We start from the raw sequence: 19,443 nt of genomic DNA, 5'->3' as shown, positions 1-19,443 counted from the left end.
AACAACAAAGTGTAATTTTTTGACTATTTTTATCTTTTATGCCCGTAAGCGTTCGTCTCACCACACACTATAAAATGAAAACTTGTGCAACTTGAACGATATAAAGGCGTTTTCACGCTGCACGCGAGTGTTTTCAGTTTTAAAAAATACATCGCTTTCAAAAAGATTTGTGAAAAATATGTCACGATTTGGCGTAACATTGTGAAGGCTTGAAATTATTTCCCAACTCAAACAATATCCTGGATCCGCCAATGCAATGTACAACCAAATAAACTTTCCATCGTATCCTAGTTAAAGAACGTCGGCTCCAATGGTTGCTGGCACAATATAACATTCCGTCACTTAATACTTTTACGTTACAGCGGCCTCCCAATCCCTGATCCACAACACAATAGTCCTTTTTAAACAGCTCAAGTGTGAACAAGGCGCGATGCATTTGTCCTGATGCAAACCACACCTTGAGTTATTGTACCTTGAACTAACGTATCTCACAAACAGACCCTGTCCGATGGATTTTGTTTGGACATGACGTCACAAAGTTACGTCACACCGGATGTATACACAAGTAACCTTAGGAATGCTGAGATTATCGTTGAGCGTAACGGCCCGTTTACACTACAGAGGCTGCACTGGGAGAGTAATTTAGTTAAACAGGCCTACAGGCGGTAGAGTCGGAGCCGGACTTAACATAATGTTTTCGGTCGGAGTCTTGCCTTTCTTTTCGTGTTTTGACTATAGTATTGGTTTAACGACTACACAACACTGCTTATCACCACCGGAACGATCAATATTTAGCGGCGCCCTCCCTTACGCTAAAGCACACTTTACCTTGGAAGCCTGGAAAAAATAACTTTTGGAAATTTTATTCATTTGTTTGTTTGGACACAGTCATCAAGTCATTTTGTATCGTATGAGGACGCGATACTTCTTATGCGAAATATCGCGTATCAAAATAAAACATCAGGTATTCCTAAATGTAAGTAACAAAATGTCCAATGGATTTATATTACCTCGCCAGTGAAGCAACTAACTGTAGAACAACACGCATTGCAACTTACTTGAAACCAGGCGCGGATCTAGGGGGGGGGAGGAAACAATTTAACGTGACGTCATATATCTAAGTCTATACGTGGCGTTATAATAACTAACCCGTTGCACACAATTTGTTTATTTTGTTAATGTTATAGATTGGAGAGTTGTTACTTTCAATACAAAAGCTGTAGCGATGTTATCAATTCGCGCAAAGCGATAAACGCCTTTATATCGCTAGAGCTTTTGTTTTCCCAAAACTTTTATTTTCGATGTTGTGATAGGTCGTACGACGCCTTTGGGACAAAACAATTTGTCAAAATAAGCATTGAGCAACATATTAAGAACAATTTCCAATATAGCTAGTTGAAATGGCCTATTACTGTAGTGTACACATCCAAATATAAAACACTTCCTGAAACATTTTCCCAGGGTAATTTAATCCACTCAACATAATTAGATTTTCGCGGAGGGCTAAATAAAAGTAAATATACTTAGTTAAAAAGGCCTAAAAATAAAGTTTGGATGATTCACGTGAAGTTAACTGTTTAACCACCTTAACAATAGCTCGCGTGATTAAGAGGCGGAAATGAGTAAAGGCGTTGGGGGCCAAACTAAATGGATGGAGCCTTAACGTAATTTCCTTTAGAACAAGGAAATACTTTGGAGTCCGCCTTCAACAAAGAGCTTGCGTTTGGTTGTTGCCTGCAGCTTGGTGCAAGTGCCTTACTGCTGTACTGAGGTGAACGCGAAATGTTGTGTAGGTATATGAGCTGGAATATCAGGTTACTTTACAACGTACAAACCTTATATCAGTCAATCAAATATCGTGACGTAGTAATGTGATATGTTAAGCTTAACATGAACATACCCAGTCTTGTTTGAACGGCTTTGTGTAAAGTTAAATTGTGAATTCATTTGTGATATACCATAACGAATTACGTCATATATTGTGACGTAGTGATATGTTAAGCTTTACATGAACATACCAAGTCTTATTTGAGCAGCTTTGTGTAAAGTTAAACTTGTGCGAGTGAAAATGGCCGAACCAGCCGAAGCCGAACAGGAGATTGCTGAAAATGTTCAAGATATTAACTTGGTGAGTTTTTGTTCAACTCAGAGTTGAAGGTAGAAATTTCACTTGCAGTAACGCATGAAGATTTCCAAACGTGACGTCACAAAGTTACGTCATAACGAGCGTATGAAGAAGTGACCTTAGGAAAGCTGAGATTATCGTTCAGCGTAATGCAAAACTATTCAACCCATTCTTAGTTTTAAAGCTTTCAGGAACAAAAAGAAAAAAGGGGAGGGGCCTGTAACATTATTTTACTGGGACGCCGGTCCAAACCGTTCCTGTTTACTTTCACCACTGGTTAAACTTGGAACAAAATATTTCGTGGCCACTTTGTGGAAACATAGAGTGAGGTCTACAAACCAATAATATCGTGGGTTTAGGGCTTATTCCGTTTTGAAACCTTTTTACGACTATCAGCTATTAATCCTATTTCTGATCTCATTTAAAATTGTTTGTTATTTTAAAATGTGTCTAATTCTAAACTGTGTTTTATTCCAAACTGTTTCTTTTTTTAAACCGTCTTTTATTCAAATGTTGATGTTGTTCTAATTTTTATATTATGGCTTTTTCATCTCAACAGAACAACGCAACAGTTTTCGCTGGTGCAGAAGTTCACGTAACAGAAGTGACGCAAAATACCAACGTCACAGAAGTGACGCAAAATATTAACGTCACAGAAGTGACGCAAAATATGAACGTCACAGAAGTGCGTAACGTAACAGAAGTGACGCAAAATACCAACGCCACAGAAGTTACGCAAAATATAAACGTCATTGCATCAGGTGAGGGTTTTTCCTTTGTTAAATATTTTTTGAAGTAACTGATTAGATAGGTCCACGTTTTAGTTTATTACGGCGGTTTTAGGTTAAAGTGGGTTTAGCGTCAGGGGGGAAAGTGCCAATATGTGTTGAAATAATGTCGGAACTTTTCGCTTCTGATTTGTTCATTGTTATATAATTATTGGTGCAAACCAGGGCTGCGGAGTCGGTTAAAAATAAACCGAGTCCGACTCTAAATGTTTTATTTCGTCCCCAGTCCGGCTCAGACTTATACAGCCTTTATTTCACCCATTTACCCAGTGTTTCTTAACTTTTTTTACTTAAGGGCGCACGTTAGAGACATTTGCAAACGCGGCGGCGCACCTTGCAAGCAAAGCGAGCGCACAATTTTTGGGGTGTACCGCTATTTCTCTTAAATTGCCTGCAATTTTTATTATATAGGCTTTATAGTTGCATATCTTAAAAGAAACTACAGCCTTTATACCAAAATAAGAACAACATTAACTTCGGAATAAAATACAGTTAAGAATAAGGCGTAAATAGGACTAATACCTAATAGTCGTAATAATGACGAAATCGGAATCAGACCTAAATGGAAAAAATAAGGCCTATACCACCTTTTATCTAACCCCCAAGCCCCACCTATAACTATTACTAACTCCCCGAATATTTTCAACTCTAACCCAATTGCTAACACCACCAACTACCCGCACATACAGGGCAAACAGGGCGAAAAATCCGGGGTTAAAACAGCGGCGCCCAAATGTCGACAGCAAACGGCCAATGCCAAACAGATGTCGTACCCTTTCCTACAGTCTTGGGCGTAATTGTACATGTTTAGGTCTTATCTAGACTATTCTTGATGTTATTCTGTCGTGGTCATTAATGCGAATTTGGCGTTATCGTCGTTGGTCTTAGTTATATGGTATTATAGAATTATCTGATTTAGATATTGTTGTTTTATAGATCGTATTGTATTTTCTACTTGAAAATACTGTGGGATCAATGAGCTAAACTTAATCGGAAAGTAAAAATACATGTTCTATAATATGTTAAGTTATTTTTTCCTTTTGCTCGCGGCGCACCCTATATTGTCATGTTTTATTTGCAAGGAGAAACATAAAACCACAGCAATATCATTCAAGGGTTTTTCCTTTTGTTGACGCATTTTGATCTCTACTAATATGGCAATTATTCCGGATGAGTTCAGTGACTTCAAAACTTCACTTTCAATACTTAAAAAAGTTAAATAGTGTAGCCGCTCTTTCCCCATTGTGTTTCGCAGATAGTTTTTAATGAACTTCAATTTTGAAAATAATCTCTCTTGAGTACAGTGAGATGTTTTCCGCTTCGCATTTTCGCCAAAACTTTTGACTGCAGCATAATTCGGAATAATGACGACTAAAAGCAAAGCGTTTTATAGAAAAACGTTGCGAGGTAAACACGAGTGTTTTTTGTGCGACTGGGAAACCAAGCTGGAACCGAAACTAATAAGTAACACTTCTGGGTATGCACGCTAAAAAGCGTCAAAGTATTTTCAAATTAGCGGATACATTATTGTGTCCGGACAGCAGGCAGTTGCCTCCAGCGGAAATTACTGTTTTTTAAAGTTTACAATAATTAGGACTAGTAATTTAATCTTGCAACTATAATATTCCCTGATGCTACTTCAGTTTGCAAGCCAAAAATTAGGGTGCAACTACTATTTTGCAACAAAAAAACTACGGGACCCGTAGCAGCTGCTACGTCTGCTACTATGGTAATCCGGCCCTGTCTGGCAGCCTCCCATGGCGCACCGGTGCGAATTTTTTATTTGGCGGCCATAGCAGTTTAAAAATGTGGTACTGCGCATGCGCACGTCGGACTCGGGACTCCGGTAGTTTTACGTGGTCCTACTCAAGTCCAGAGTCGTTATTACGACCGTAAGGTAGTTCTATTTTGGTCTTATTCCTAATTCCGTTCTTGCTTGCCGTTTTGATAAAATCTTTTCAGCCAAAGGCGTCGTGCGTTCAACGCATCTTTGAAATTAAATGTTTTTTAACTTAAACGCTATAAAGCAGGGGTGGCCAACCAAACAGATACCAAGAGCCCCATTTGTTACTTGGTTAACCGCAAAGAACCACACCTTACACACGTGAAAGTAAAAGAATAGCCTATCACTCCATTTCTTACTCACTCCCTAAAAGCGATCGCACGAAGCGAAAAACGTGCCTTTGTTTTGTTAAATAGACAAAATGTTATTTAGAAGGAGACGCGACGAATTGATTAAAAAATACACATTTCTCGATATAATGTCGTACATCAATATTATTTTGGCATATTTTTTGCGTTTATCTTGCTTCAAAAGTGTTACTAATAATACAATGGCCTTAAAGCAAACAGTCTGGGTCGAAACCGACAATAATCCATAATTTAACCAAACGAAATCGAAACATTCGAAAAACTCATAAGTGCAACATGAACGTAAGAATCTTATATAACTGGGTGAAGAGCCACATGAGGCTTTATGACTTATTCCGATTTAGACGGTATTAATACCATTAGGTATTAGTGTTATTGTGGTCTTATTCCGAACTGTGTTTTATTTCGTCGTTGACGTTGTTCTTGTTTCGGTCTCATGGCTGGAGTATTTTCGCTTTGCGCGAATCGGTAATATTTTTATAATGTAGCTTTTGTTTTAAAAAGCAACACTTCTCAAAACCTAAACCTCAACAAAGTAAACAAACTGTTAATTTTTTTAAATCCATTTAATACCACACAATCACTGTTGTTTGGTTTCATTTTGTGCTTTTTTTTGCAAACGTGCAGGCTCTAACATCGCCTGGCTTGAACAACTAGTTGAAGAAAAAGGTAAGTTCAGCATATTAGTTCTTAATAATCTTTTAGAATTAATTAGAAATAAGTTATGTTGTGTTTTACCCTGAGCCCACCAGACCTAACGTAGGGGAAGGCGGGGCAAAACGGACCCCTTAAGGCAGACCTGGGCAACATATGCCCGCCAAGCAATTTAATCCGCCCCGCGGTTAGCCTGTTTTAAATAGTGAAATAGAAATTGTTTTGGGGCTTCGCGCGAATTTATTTTGTCTTTTTTGTATGTTTCACGCGATTTTTTGGAATTTATAAACAAAAAACGTCCTCTGCACTGCAGCACTCTCTCAAACGAAATTTGAACAAACTTCTTTATATATTTTTGCGCTTAGGTCAAATGTATTCTGTCTTTAAAATATGAACGGAACATCGACCCTTTTGCCAGATACTGATTCAAATTTTGCCAACTACTTTACTTGATGTCATGCTGCGTGTTTCTCCCGATTTATTAATCTGGGTAACTTAAAGCCTCAAAAAGCATGTTTTTGTGCGAAAATGTTTACGTATTTTAACCTTAAATGTTTGCTCAATGCGCCCAACAACTTAATAATCACCAATATATAAAGCAATGTACGTTGTTTATCTGTGCTCAATGCGTCACGTCCTCCCCTAAATATCAATTAAAGTTTGCTTAAAAAGATATATAGATGCAAATTTTTCGCGGTTCGCGCTACGTCTTGTCACTATTTCTTTAAATTCGACTCACATTGCACATTTGCGCACAACTCCAAACGTAATTACAAGTTCGCTTGCTTACTTGTTTTATAGCGTCAGAGTTTGACGTCATACTCCCTGTATTTAATATCTTATTTTTCCCCGGCCCGCCAGGACATTTTACGTTTCTCATGCGGCCCGCGGTAAAAAATAATTGCCCACCCCTGCCTTAAGGAATAAATGCTATATTTCGAGTTTCACAACATATTTTTTTATGAGTAGCGGTATTAACTGAAAGGTCTTACTGAAAGTTACTCCTATGCTAAAAAAAACAACTGAAAGAAGCATACCTCCTGAATAAATTAACTTTTTTGGTCGATTTTTAAACAGGGCAAAACGGACCCCACTTATAAAATGTAATTTAAATGATTTGTTGTGTGGAAATGCCGGATCAAGGATTTGTGTATAAGGGGTGCATGAAAAGAGATATTGTCACAAGTTACGTTACAACGTGACGTCATATTTTAAGTAATGGTATACATGGCGTCTTATAGGTTGAAAATATTTTACAAAAGTTTGCTAAAACATACAAGAAAATCACAATAACACTATAATAAGAAGCATTGTAACTATATAAAAGTTACATGGTATAAATAGGCCGTACGTAAACTGCCTTATATTTCTCTCGATGTATACGAACTTTAAACAGATATCAATCGAGCTTTTTTACAAGAGATATTGGTAAAACGTCTGATTGTTTGGCCTTGCTACAAAACTGATCTAAACATATAAAGTAATGATATATTATTTATTTTATTCCAGTTCCAAAATGTCTTACTGAAATGCTAATCAAAAAAACAAACAGTGCAATTATAAGTTTCAGTTATTCTCTAGTAATAACGGATTAACTTGTGAGGGGGCCGTTTTGCCCCAACACTATCTATCGCATGAAAACCTGATTTCTTAAAAAATTTTCAAATTAAAATGCCGACTGTTTTAGATTAATAAACAGACCCTTACCTACAAATTATTTAACAAAAAAAGTTACTCTGTCTTTACTTGAACTTTACTAATAAATGCATCATTTTACTGCGCTATCCTTATATCAATATCCCCCAAACACATTTTCTCCCCTCCCTGGTTTGTGCGAAATCGAATCAGTCTGATTTTTGTCGACAAACGTTTTTTCGGCGATAGTCACTGTTCAGCAAACAAATATTGACGCTGGCAATTTTCGTTAACGAGAAAAGTGAGGTTCCGTTTTGCCCCGCTTTCCCCTACATGCGCCCGTGCAGCTTTCGTGGCTAAGTTTGTGGCAGTTACTGCAAAAGTAAATATAAATCAATATTATAAATATTTAAACCCTGTCCCCTTAATATAATTTGGCTTACGGAGAGCAGGTTGAATCCGTGTGAACATATTACCGCGCTATTATGACGTCATTTTTTTTAAATTTAAATTTAGTTGAGTTTTTGGGTACACACACATCCATTGGTGACTTTATATCGATTTAACTACTTTATTAACTTTTGTTGTCCAGGTAAATAGACTCTTCCAAATTTAAAACTATGATAAATTTTTATGCTAATGAGCTGGATGACGTAGTTTTAAAATAGTAGTTTGTGTCATGACGTCACAAAGTGCAGCTCGCAAAAACTAAAACTTTCTTTTTTAAAAATAAATGATATATAATGGTCATATTCCTATTATTATTGGCATTACACTGCGATGTTAGTCGGTTAAATTGTAACTTAAAAGAAAGTAATTTAACTGAATCTATTGCTTCAGAAAAAAGAAATATTTTGTGTAATTTGAAGGGCGACCACAAACGTGTTTTTTCAGATTAAATCTACCCTATGTGTACAAACTCTTTTAAATTGCTTTAATTGAGATATTTTATGGTTTTTATTATTGCTGTTGAATTGCACACATTTTTTATAAATTGTTCTATTTTGTTTTAAGTTGTACTGAAATATTTTGCTTTCCTAGTATCATTTACTTCTTGTACTAATATCATATATTTATAATGTTTTTTGCAAATTTCTTCAATTATAATGTCTTCCTTATTCTTGTTATGGCTGGTCACTGAGTAGTTTGGTGGAAAAGGTTGTTGCATGCTGTTTTTCAAAAAAAAGGAACAGAATGCAGATGTATTTAGTTATTTTTTGTAGCCATCTTAAAAGCGTATTTTATTCTCTTCCTCGCATTCATTTTTTTAGTATGGTAACAATAGTGTGACGTCATCGTTTTAGTTTATAACAGCTATCTTCTCCTATCTAGCGGCAGAAAAACTTTAACACAGAATGCTTTCATATTACTTCCTTTATTCAGCTCGCGTCGCGACGAGGCGGCTGCTGGCATCCTGCTGCGCTTTATTGTCCTGCGCGTGCAACGTTCATTGTACGAAGTTGCTTGTCTTAGTTAAACTAGGCGCATGCGAATTGCCTTTTAGAAAGAGGCTTCTCTTGGTAAAAAAACTAATTGCTCTTACAACACAAAATATTTTACCACCGCAAATTTAAATGCGAATCCTTGAGGCAGTGGACACATCTCTGTTAGCACATGTTGTAATTGTTGCACCATTCAAACACATAAACACCAGGCCTAAACAAATATAATGATACAAGGGCCGCAACAACAGAATGCTCTACTTTAATGCATTCTTAGCGACGACGTTACAAAGCTACGTCATTGCATGGCGTCATATAAATATAAATAACAAAAACACTGTGTTTATTGGATTTAAATTTGCAAAACTTTTAATATAAAAGGTGGCTTATTAGGCACATAAACCTGTTTTGTAAATTGCTCTAAACTGCAGATTTAAAGTCTGTTTTAACAGTGATCGCTCGGACCAAGGCATGGTAAAAATTTACCCAGAAAAAGTTGTAAAAAGTATAGCAAACCGTATACGTTACATCATTTAAAGAGAATAATAATATTAAATGTAGCTTTATTAAATGTCAGTTAGTCACTGAAGATGATACAAGTTCGTATCGAAACGTCTTAATCAAGATGCTGTCGATCTACTCGACCTTTTTGGCTTTGAAATTTATTATCAAGCTACATTACAGATCCTTGCATAGTGTAGGCTTCCCAAATAATAATATTTGCCTAAACATGTTAGCTGGCCAAAATATAATAACATGGCCGTACGCATTATGTGCGTAAATTCTATTTATTAAATATATGTTTCGATCATTCCCCAAATACGCCATATTTGAACCCCTTTCGTATTAAAGCCATAAATTAAGTGGAGAAATTTTCGGCCCATATCTGTTTTTGCTTTTAGAAACATGTTAAGGAAAATAAAAAACAAAATATAAAATATATAATATAAAATTTACAATACAAAATAAAAAATATTAAGTATTAACAAAAAAATATATTAAAAAAAATAAATAATTTTTTTATTTAAATACGCTAAGCCCTGAAAATATACCCCCAAATACAACAACCGCACCCCCTTCTAGTTAGTATCTGGTTTTATTTTATTGGGACTGAGCACAAAAAAGCATTTTTTTGTTTTAATTTCAGCAGGAAAGCTAAAAGTCATTTATTTAGATTTGAAAATGCACACAATAACTACAAACACCACATTTTTCCTAATAATTGCCAAAAATATTGTCGACGTTTTCCTGGCAATATTCAAGTAGGTGCCCTTTGCCATTAATGTTTTCATTTTTTAATTATGTTGAACTGAGCCCCAAACTTAATATATTTTCTTGGTAATTTTTTTAGCAAAGTCACCAATCGAACAATATTTTAGCAACATTATCATCTACTTTTTTTAGGAAATTATAGGATAAATATGTACTTAAGCACCTTGAAAATAATTTTACACTTGTGTTTTAAAGATACCCTTTATAGCAGTGACTCTTAACCTTTGTTAAATGCCGAGTCCGACAAATTACGAAACCTTTCGTTGAACCCCAAAATATCGCTCAGTCACCGAAATAAATATCCACCACATTTGAAATATATTTCTGTATCAAATCGACTTCTATTGTTGATTTATGATAGAACAATATTTTTTTGGGTGACCAGTTGTGAGAATTGAGGCTTTAATGCAGTGGGTTTCTAATGTTTGTGGCACACTACAAAATCGCGACACACTTTCTATAAAAACAATTTTATAACTTAACAATTGCCCTTCATACATGGCAAGGCAATAGGTAAATGGCTTAATGTTATCAGTTTTCTAATATATAGTGTGCCCAGCTACCAACCCCACCATGCCACTGAGCAGCAACAAGTAATATTACCAATGTTATCTTTTTATTTCTTTGTGAACACTGGCTTCAAATGAACATGTATTTTGTTAAATATTCCACAAACACTCAAATTACATGAAATATTTCATTTGGTGTTCTTGTATATTTGGACAGTGGATACCAACTTGTTTCACTGGTTAGTTTAGCGGACATACCAGGTTGCAACAGTTCTAACAGTTATTTTTGTGTTAAAGTGGATCTGAAGCCTCCGGGCAATCTAGTCACGTGATATCGATGTGTTCATTGCATTGTTGTGGTCGTCCAGAGTGGAGAAGTTATTTTGATGAATTGTTTGTAGGATTGCATAATAGCCGTTAAATGTGATGTCTGGTCCTTGGCCCAGTTTTGAAAAGAGGCAGGCCAGATGATTTGCATTTGTCAGTCCACAGTTTGCCGATCCCTGCTTTATAGAATTGCAGTCTCTTTTCTGTCATCTCTTAAATCCAGTTTGAAATGTGATATTATCATTGTATGTTGACTCAGATTTAAACTTTTTCTGTTTTTGTTTTATTTAAACTTTTGTTCAGCTCATCAACCCATTACAAGCCCCAATTTGTCGGCTAAGCTTCAAGTAGGGTTCGTTCGGATATTAGGAGCTTTTAGTATTTGAATAACGGATATATCTGGATATTTGTACTTTAACCTACCGGTTAATCGCATAATATAAACCTGCAATCTAAAAATAGAAAACATTTGCCCACAGCAAATTTGGCGAAAACGAGCTGAAAGGTGTAAAAGCGAACCAAAAATGTTAATTATGTTATCAGGTTAACCGGTAAAAATGGGATAATCCGCTACTGCTGTTTGTTCATGTATTTGGAGAATCAAAATTTCTTTAAATGGTTTCCCCGCGGTAGTTTGTTTGTAATTTGCATATAAGCAAGTGGAAAGGTTTGTGTCTATCGCCGTGGTAAAATTTTCTAACATCCCCAAATGTCAAATGAATTATTCTTTTTGTTAGTTTTCAATTGTTCTATGTAGAGGTGTCTTTTAAAAGTTGTTGTAACGCAGACTTTCGGGAAAAGAAGTGATTAATTAAATTATAAAGCAATGAAAGACACACACACATATGTGTTTAATAACAACTGTGATCTAGCCTCATCGGAAGCTGCTGACCAACGATTACGGCTCTAAGCCTGTATAGCTCAGTGGGTAGAGCGACGGTCCCGGTATAACCGAGGTCGTGAGTTCGAGCCTCACTACAGTCTAGTTGTTTTCCGGCTTGCTCTGCTTGCATCATAGATCGTCAGATTCGGCGAGTCTGCGATGGCTTTTGGTGTATTAAAATATAAAGCTTTAAAAGAGGTGTATTGCAAAAGACCTTATTATTTCATTCATGTACTGTATACTAGGTTTCAAATGCTGCTTAATGTTGTTGGTAATTGTCATCATAGCTGCGTTGCTTTATTTTGTGTTGATCAGTAAAACTGTGACTTAGCAGAAATCTGTTCGTTGTGCAGGGCTTAAAGTTCCATTTGTTTGACATATTATCTGTTTTTTAAGTGTTGAGTTTCAGTTCAAGTTCTTCAATTTTAGTCGAGTTTTTTTAATTCTCAGATGCAGCTTTGCGAGCGAACCAGAACAAAGTGGCCAACATCAAAGTCAAATCTCAAGAAACAATCTTGGTTAAACTCCTGGTCATTAACAGGAAGAATGTCGAAGAAGAAGGTTTTAACGCAATGTTGCTCCATAGAGGCAATGAGAAAAATGTTACCTTTTTTGAGGTGGATGAATTCTCTCAGGCTGCAAAAGAAAATGCAATCAAAGAAGCAGAATCTAAGTTCAGCGACCAGGCAGCGAAAGTTAACTTCATTGCAAAGTATGGCAACTTTATAGTTATTATTGGTGGAGCTGGTTATGGCAAAACCACCTTAGGGTTACAACTTCTGCAATATGGGTGTGATAATCAACCTGCATCTGGCTACATCTTCTATGTAAACTTGCCATCGTTAGACAACAGCAAAGAAATTAGTGTTTTTGAGTTCCTCATAAAGCTATTCAACTCCAACTGGAAATATGATGTGGAAACAGATAATAAAATTCTGGAAAGAATCTCCAAATCCAATAATGTGTTGATCATCATGGATTCAATGGATGAAACAGGTTTCAATCTTTCAATGAAAGCACCAGTCATTGGTTTGTACGAAAGAGCAAAACCAGAAGTCATTCTCCAAAACCTTTTGCGGTCTGACATTCTTGGCAATGCTTTCAAGTATCTTATTACACGACCGGAAGCATATCTCCAGTTGAACCCAGATTGCAAGTCACACTTCCCACTTGAGGTACTTGGTCTCGGCGAAAATTCACAGGATTTGCTTTTCAAGGAAATTTGCAAAAGTCAGGAGAAATACGAAAAAGTGAAAGAGGTTCTCAACCAAAATCCAGCAGCCAATGCATTAAGCTTCATCCCATTATTTGCCAAAGCAATTCCAAAATACATTCTAAAGAATGGATTGGATGGTGGTGCATTTACTACTACTGATGTGTTCACATCTTTTCTGAACGACTACATTCGCTCTGTTAACTTCAAGAATCACCCAAGTGTCCTCCGCAAGCTCTCTGATTTAGCTTTGTATGGAATGCTTAACAAGAAAGTCACCTTTGAAGCACAAGATTTCACCAACGTTGGTCTTGAAACAAATGGTTTGGGGGATTTTCTCAAAGTTCAAGGTCGGTCCAGGGATATCAGTCTTAAAATTTTGGAAGGAGACAGAACAATTTTGTTCAATCACAAGTTCCTGCAAGAGTTCTTTGCAGCACTCAAGATTATGTTTGACACCCCCATGGAACGGTTTAAAGAGCTACTGAAAAACTTGAAAAGTGTCGATTGGGAAATGGTTCTTCAATTTCTCTTCGGTCTGCTCAATCCGAAACTCCAAAGCAAGCTAAACGCGCTGTTTCCAATCTCTTCAGCTGATATTTTCACCAAGAGAGGCTTGCTCAAGGATCTGCTTGTTTCCATGACCAAAGATTTCGCCAAAACATCTGTGAAGGATTTCCCAGTTTCAATCGCTTCATATTTTGAATTTGGTGTTGAGGCTCGTGTAAAATACAGTAAGTTCAAAGTTCGTCCAGACGACAAGAGGTTGTTCACGCTGTGCAGTCTCGCCTACGAGTCTATGCTTGATGACATCACAAGATCAGTGGTGGAAGTTTTCCCGGACATGGTTTTGCTTTCGCGCACGATTCTTCCCAACCACGTGGCAAGTCTCTGTCACGTGCTTCGCGCCACCAACAAACCAATCACCATCAACGTTGGAGCGATTATGGAACGAGCCAAGTTCATCGGGGATGGATTGAAGATGCTGATCAAGACCGTTGCTGAAACACAACACACGGTTGGTTATTTAATAAATATATAAACTACATAATATTGTATTTTGTCGGTCATATGTTAGTTACACTGCTTAAATTTTTGATGTATTTTGCTTTTCAGTGCTAGATAAAGCTACTTAAATATAATTTAATTTTAATTATTATTTAGTTTTATTCAAGTTTATCCTGGCTTGACGCTTTATTGTAAAGGTTGGGGGTTCGGACCCCCCCCCCCCCTTTTTTTTTTGTAAGTGACATTTTCGTTTTTTTGTACGTTTTTGTCACTCATCGTTCTAAGCGGCAATGTTTTTAATGTAATTTGGTCACGCGTCTTAAGCTAATGCGAAATTAAAATCAAACGCAAAACGCCGTTTTTCTTTTCTTGTTCGGTCAGCCGTAAATGCTAGATATTTTTTTTCTTTTGCCTTTGTTATTCGTTCGGGTTGGCTGATTAGCAAATGTGTGTTCGACAATCAGCAACAATAAATCAAGCGGTCTCCGCCTTTTTCTCGCTAAAAACGTCGAGTTAGCCGGTGCTGATGTTTCTTGCTGTTTGCTGTCCGCGTTAATATCAGATGTCGGTGTAAGACAGGGGTCGGCAACCTACGGCCTGGGGGCCGGATCCGCCCACCACCTCTCAATACTTTTTGGCCACTTAACTAGTAAGTGCCAAAATATTTTCTCGCTTATCGCGAATGATCTTTCTGCGTCCGGTTTGTTTGCCTTTTGACGGTGTCTTTCAAATAGATCAGCGCTACTTTACCGTTGCGCCATGGAAGGCATAAGACGTCATTACGATCGCTATTTTATGACGTCATATCCGTCGCTATATTATAACGTCATTAACGTCAGAGATGAAAATTCGTAACCCCCCCCCATTTTGGATTTCTGGATACGCCCCTGATTTGACGATATTTTATTTTGATTGGAAAAAAAAGTGAAAATTTGTTGACCAGTGTAATAATCAAGTCATTTTGGTGCGAAACAAAAATAAATCCGGCCTGCAAACGTAAATCTTAAAGTTATCCGGCCAGGGATCACAATCCTTAACAATTATCCGGCCCTGAAAAATCGTTTGCTAACCCCTGTCCTATACAACTACAAAGTGTGCGTGTTTGATTGAATTGGGGAGGTGGCGGCTGTAGGTTAAATGGCGTATAATGGTGGACTATGGTGCGATGGCAACACAAATATTAAATCCGCGAAGGTGATTATTTAATAGGGTACGATAGTTTGTGTTACATTCCTGGAAGGGGGGAGGGGGGTCATTAATCAGGTCCAGGGGCGTATCCAGAAATCCAAAAAGGGGTCCCGATTTTTCAACTTAGGTAATTCCCCGTTTTTTGTCTGACGGTAATGACGTCATAAAATAGCGATTGTAATGACGTCATAAGTAATATCAGAAACAGCCAATTAACGTCCAGCAAAATCAAACTTTTAGACGCAAAACGCACACGTACGTCGTCGACAATCCTGCCGTATGCCATCTGAGAAACCGCTTAGTGTGCAATCGTTAACTTCAGGAGAAAAACGAAAACAAGAACGTAAAATATATGTGATTGATTATTTGGTAGATCTATGTACGGGACTACGATAAATTACAAGCACGTCTTTCGCCACCTGCAATACTAAACGAAGATTGTTTCTCCCCCGTGTTATTTGATTCCACTTCAATAGTTAATCTGTTTGAAAGTGTTTAACCTTTTTAATTGAGGGCACACCTGGCGAGCGAAGCGAGCTCGATTTTTTTGGTGGGGATAACGGCATTTCTATTCAATTTCTTACAAGTTTTTATTACATTGCCGAAAATAAAAATAATAAAAACGTTACAAAATAAATGTCCAATGTTTGAATACGTTTTCCGTTTGTCCGCGACGCACTTAGAAGCCTTCCACGGAGCAACGGTGGTAAAGCGATGATGAAATTCTAAAGACAGCATTAAAACGTAAAAAAACAGACGTAGAAAGAAAATTCGCGCGAAGCGCGAACATTTTTCGCACTTGGTTAAAATACTCAAAAAGTATTTAAAATGGACTCGTGTATAGTTTGTCGAAGAGGCAGCGGGACTAATGAATTAAAGAGACCGCTTGATTGATTGTTATTAATTGTCGGATACGCCACTGATCAGGTTGTTTAATATCTAGATGAGTTTAGCACACCTAGGAAGTCTAATCTATCAATTGACCTTTATACATTCTCCTATATGTTTCAGATTCGCAAGTTCCACGTAGATGAGGCTACCATCAGCATTGCAATTCTAGCACCGATGGTTCCACAGATGAAAGAATTGACGATCATACGCAGCAACCTTTCTGTCGACGACATCAAACTTATCTGCGAAAACTTGCAAAGAAAAACACAACCGGTACTAATACATATATCACACATAATAATTGAATTTATAAGCTGTGTGTGTTATGACAGAGCATGAATTATTTGAGAGTAAATAATTTATTTCTAAAGTAATAAAAAAAAAACACAAAAGTATTAACATGGTAAACACCAAGCCATTCACTATTAGATTAGATGCAGGTCAATGTTGATATGTGAAACCTGTAATTCCAGTTACGTCACTTGCTTAATATGACGTAACACACAGTCACCCCAGACAACCAACTGGTAGAACTTCATCTAATTTGTTGCATGTAGATTGAGCTTCTAGATTTGGGCTACAACAATCTGGATGAAGCTGGGGTGAAGCTGCTATCCGGGTGCATCCCCTACATCAAGATGCTTCTTCTCGAGCGATGCGGACTCACATCCGACCATCTCCTGGTGTTGGCGAGCAGCATCGAACAACGACAACATACCGTGAGTTTCAACAAAGTGTAGTAATAATGTGTGATATTATCGACACCCATCCTATACAAGTGAAACCCACAATAAGACTTACTAAGCAACACTATAGAAAGCAGAATTATCTGTAACAACACAATTTTACGACCAACGGCATAATAAAACCAAATACAGTAATATCTGTGACGAAATGAAAACTGAACCTGTTGGAAAAGTCACAAATTATTCGGATTTAGATCTAAAGGCCAAAATAACATGTCAAACTGTAGGGCGAGTGTTGATCACTGTTTAGGCCTCGCGTTTTGGCACCGGAGTGTTTGCCTCTGTTTGGATTTAGATTTTGGCTTAGGGTTGGAATTATTGCTGAAGTTAGTGTAGTACCACTAATACTTTTCGTACTGTGACGTAACATACAGTCACCCCAGACAACCAACTGGTACAATTCCATCTACTTTGTTGCATGTAGATTGAGCTTCTTGATTTGAGCTTCAACATTCTGGATGAAGCTGGGGTGAAGCTGCTATCTGGGTGCATCCCCTACATCGAGAGGCTCAGTATTGGGCGATGCGGACTCACATCCGACCATATCCTGGTGTTGGCGAGCAGCATCAAACAACGACAACATCCCGTGAGTTAACAAAGCACTGAGGCTTCGAACCTCTTGATTGCCCAACCTGACATTTCCATGCAATGGTAGTTCTCTGTCAGACCAGGGACGAATATACTGGTAAAGGTCCCTGGGGCTGAGGATAGTTAATCACCCTAATACTCAATTTACAGTTTTATATTTTTATTCAAATGTCGTTGAACGATGCGGCATCGTGTTTATTTTACACAAATCCGCATTTTGTTTACAATTCAGTATTTTTTAAATATTTTTCAATATTTGTTCTATTATTTTTTCTTGATTAAAATGCCCTGGCCCATGTTTTGAAATGTTGCTGTTTTCAACAACACAAGCCATTAACAAGGATTTGAGCAACAAATTAAAAAGTGAAAGAATACTAGAAATTAATATTGTTGCCCTTTGGTTATTTCTGTTGTCTAAACCTCCTTGTGTTTATGCAGATGGATTTCTTGGACCTGAGTGAAAACAAGATCGGGTCACGTGGTGCTGGTTGCCTGGCAACAATTGCGCACAAAGTGAACAAGCTGTGGTTGAGAGACTGTGGAATCGATGAAGTTGGAGAACTGAGCGAAGCAATCGCACGCAGGGAGCATCCAGTAAGTTGGCTCATCCAAACTCGATCGTGGTTCCTAGGGCGCGTGCACAAGGGGTATATGTATATATATATGTTTAGATTTAATATTATTCATTATTGTGTGTAAATATGACGCAAGGAATTCCCGCAAAACGTGGCTTATCATCAGGGCTGGATAAAAGTTGATCGCCACCAAAACTAATTTAAACTTTATATTCATTTAATCATTCACTGAGTACGGTAACCATAATGTTGAATTCAAAATTACAAAATTAAAAAAAATTATTAAAAATATTATTTTAGCTTTTTATTGAAGTCCAATAAATGCCTTTTCAGCAGCGTTGATAAAATGTCTGGCTTAAGCTTGTTTGCATTTCAATCGCAACCTGGGATTATATAAGAAAAGAAAAACAAGAAGTGCATAAAGATAAATGGGTGGAATTATGAAGAGGCTGTCGTTAGTCTTTTTATTGCGATAAATATTTCGTTTCTGTTGGTTTGTTTTATATATTCTTCCTCATACAGCGGTGAACACAATTAGTGGCGAAATACACCACATTTAGTCAGTTAATATAACTTAATGTGCAGGAAGTGTAAGCCGTCCTATACTATTATTCCCAGCATTAAAGTCTAAACATTACGAATCCCAGCCAATACGTGGGTGGTATGAGTGCCTTTTTTATATAAACCAATTTAATATTGCAATTTCAGCCATGATTCGCGGTCATCGCAGTGATTTTACCTTTAGGTTATTAACAACTGACGGTAGCTAAACTTTTTACGGCTAAAGCAAATTTTAACCTGAAAAAATTATATTTTTCCATTTGTTTTGCCTGTTTGGCCATGGCAATGACGTCATTTGGTATTTGTTATCGAATAAAATGTCGAGTATCTAGATTTCAAGCAAGCTATTATGAGTCTTTATTTGTTGTCAACATTCACAAGCGTAAGTTTGTTGTTTACCTCCAGTTGTAATTGTTCGCAGATGAAGCTTCTTGTTGTGAGCAGCAATCCCATCGGCGACCGCGGGGCCAGTGCGTTGGCAAGATGCCGGGGAAAGATTGGAGAGTTGTTGAGTGACAACTGCAACTTCACATCAGCTGGAGAACAAGAGTTGGAATCGGCCGACGCCACCAAGTGAGAATTTGTTTCAACTAATCTCTGTTCGATTAATTTGCATATTGCTGATAGTTGGACAACTGACTGATGGTCGCTTTATGATAGAAACAACAGAATCGATATTTTTCCTCGATAATTTTGGTGGAGCCTGGTTTTACTAAGAATCGTGTTTCGCCACTAGGAGTCATCCGTGAGCGTTCGTACATCTGGAAAAATGAGTGAAACTAAAATGTATTTTGGATTCGAATTTGAGAAACACAACGATGTTTACATTAACATTAACCAACGAACGATTTCATAAGTTCCTGCGAAACACATGGTTTTAAATGACG

The 19,443-nt window shown here is 37.2% G+C and overlaps 1 protein-coding gene across 1 annotated transcript; it reads left to right on the top strand.

Annotated features, from left to right (window-relative positions):
* The first annotated feature begins 2,068 nt into the window (after nt 1-2,068).
* On the top strand, nt 2,069-19,133 carry LOC146134780 (NACHT, LRR and PYD domains-containing protein 3-like). The gene is made up of 8 exons (XM_083395639.1): nt 2,069-2,128; nt 2,685-2,886; nt 12,237-14,017; nt 16,207-16,359; nt 16,644-16,805; nt 17,257-17,418; nt 17,859-18,014; nt 18,978-19,133. Exons 1-8 carry the CDS (start codon nt 2,069-2,071, stop codon nt 19,131-19,133), a joined length of 2,832 nt encoding a protein of 943 aa, XP_083251765.1.
* The last annotated feature ends 310 nt before the right edge of the window (nt 19,134-19,443 follow it).

Source organism: Ascidiella aspersa, chromosome 8, assembly GCF_963924565.1.
Source record: "Ascidiella aspersa chromosome 8, kaAscAspe10.2, whole genome shotgun sequence".
NCBI classification, from domain to species: domain Eukaryota; kingdom Metazoa; phylum Chordata; class Ascidiacea; order Phlebobranchia; family Ascidiidae; genus Ascidiella; species Ascidiella aspersa.
Note: the sequence above shows the minus strand (reverse complement) of the source record. Positions and strands in the feature narration are given on the sequence as shown.

Excerpts from the sequence above, each read along its gene's own strand:
- LOC146134780 (XM_083395639.1), top strand. The coding sequence starts at position 2,069 with ATGGCCGAACCAGCCGAAGCCGAACAGGAGATTGCTGAAAATGTTCAA. Across the intron at positions 16,360-16,643 it reads TGCAAAGAAAAACACAACCG|ATTGAGCTTCTAGATTTGGG; the intron begins GTACTAATACAT and ends TGTTGCATGTAG. Across the intron at positions 18,015-18,977 it reads TCGCACGCAGGGAGCATCCA|ATGAAGCTTCTTGTTGTGAG; the intron begins GTAAGTTGGCTC and ends AATTGTTCGCAG.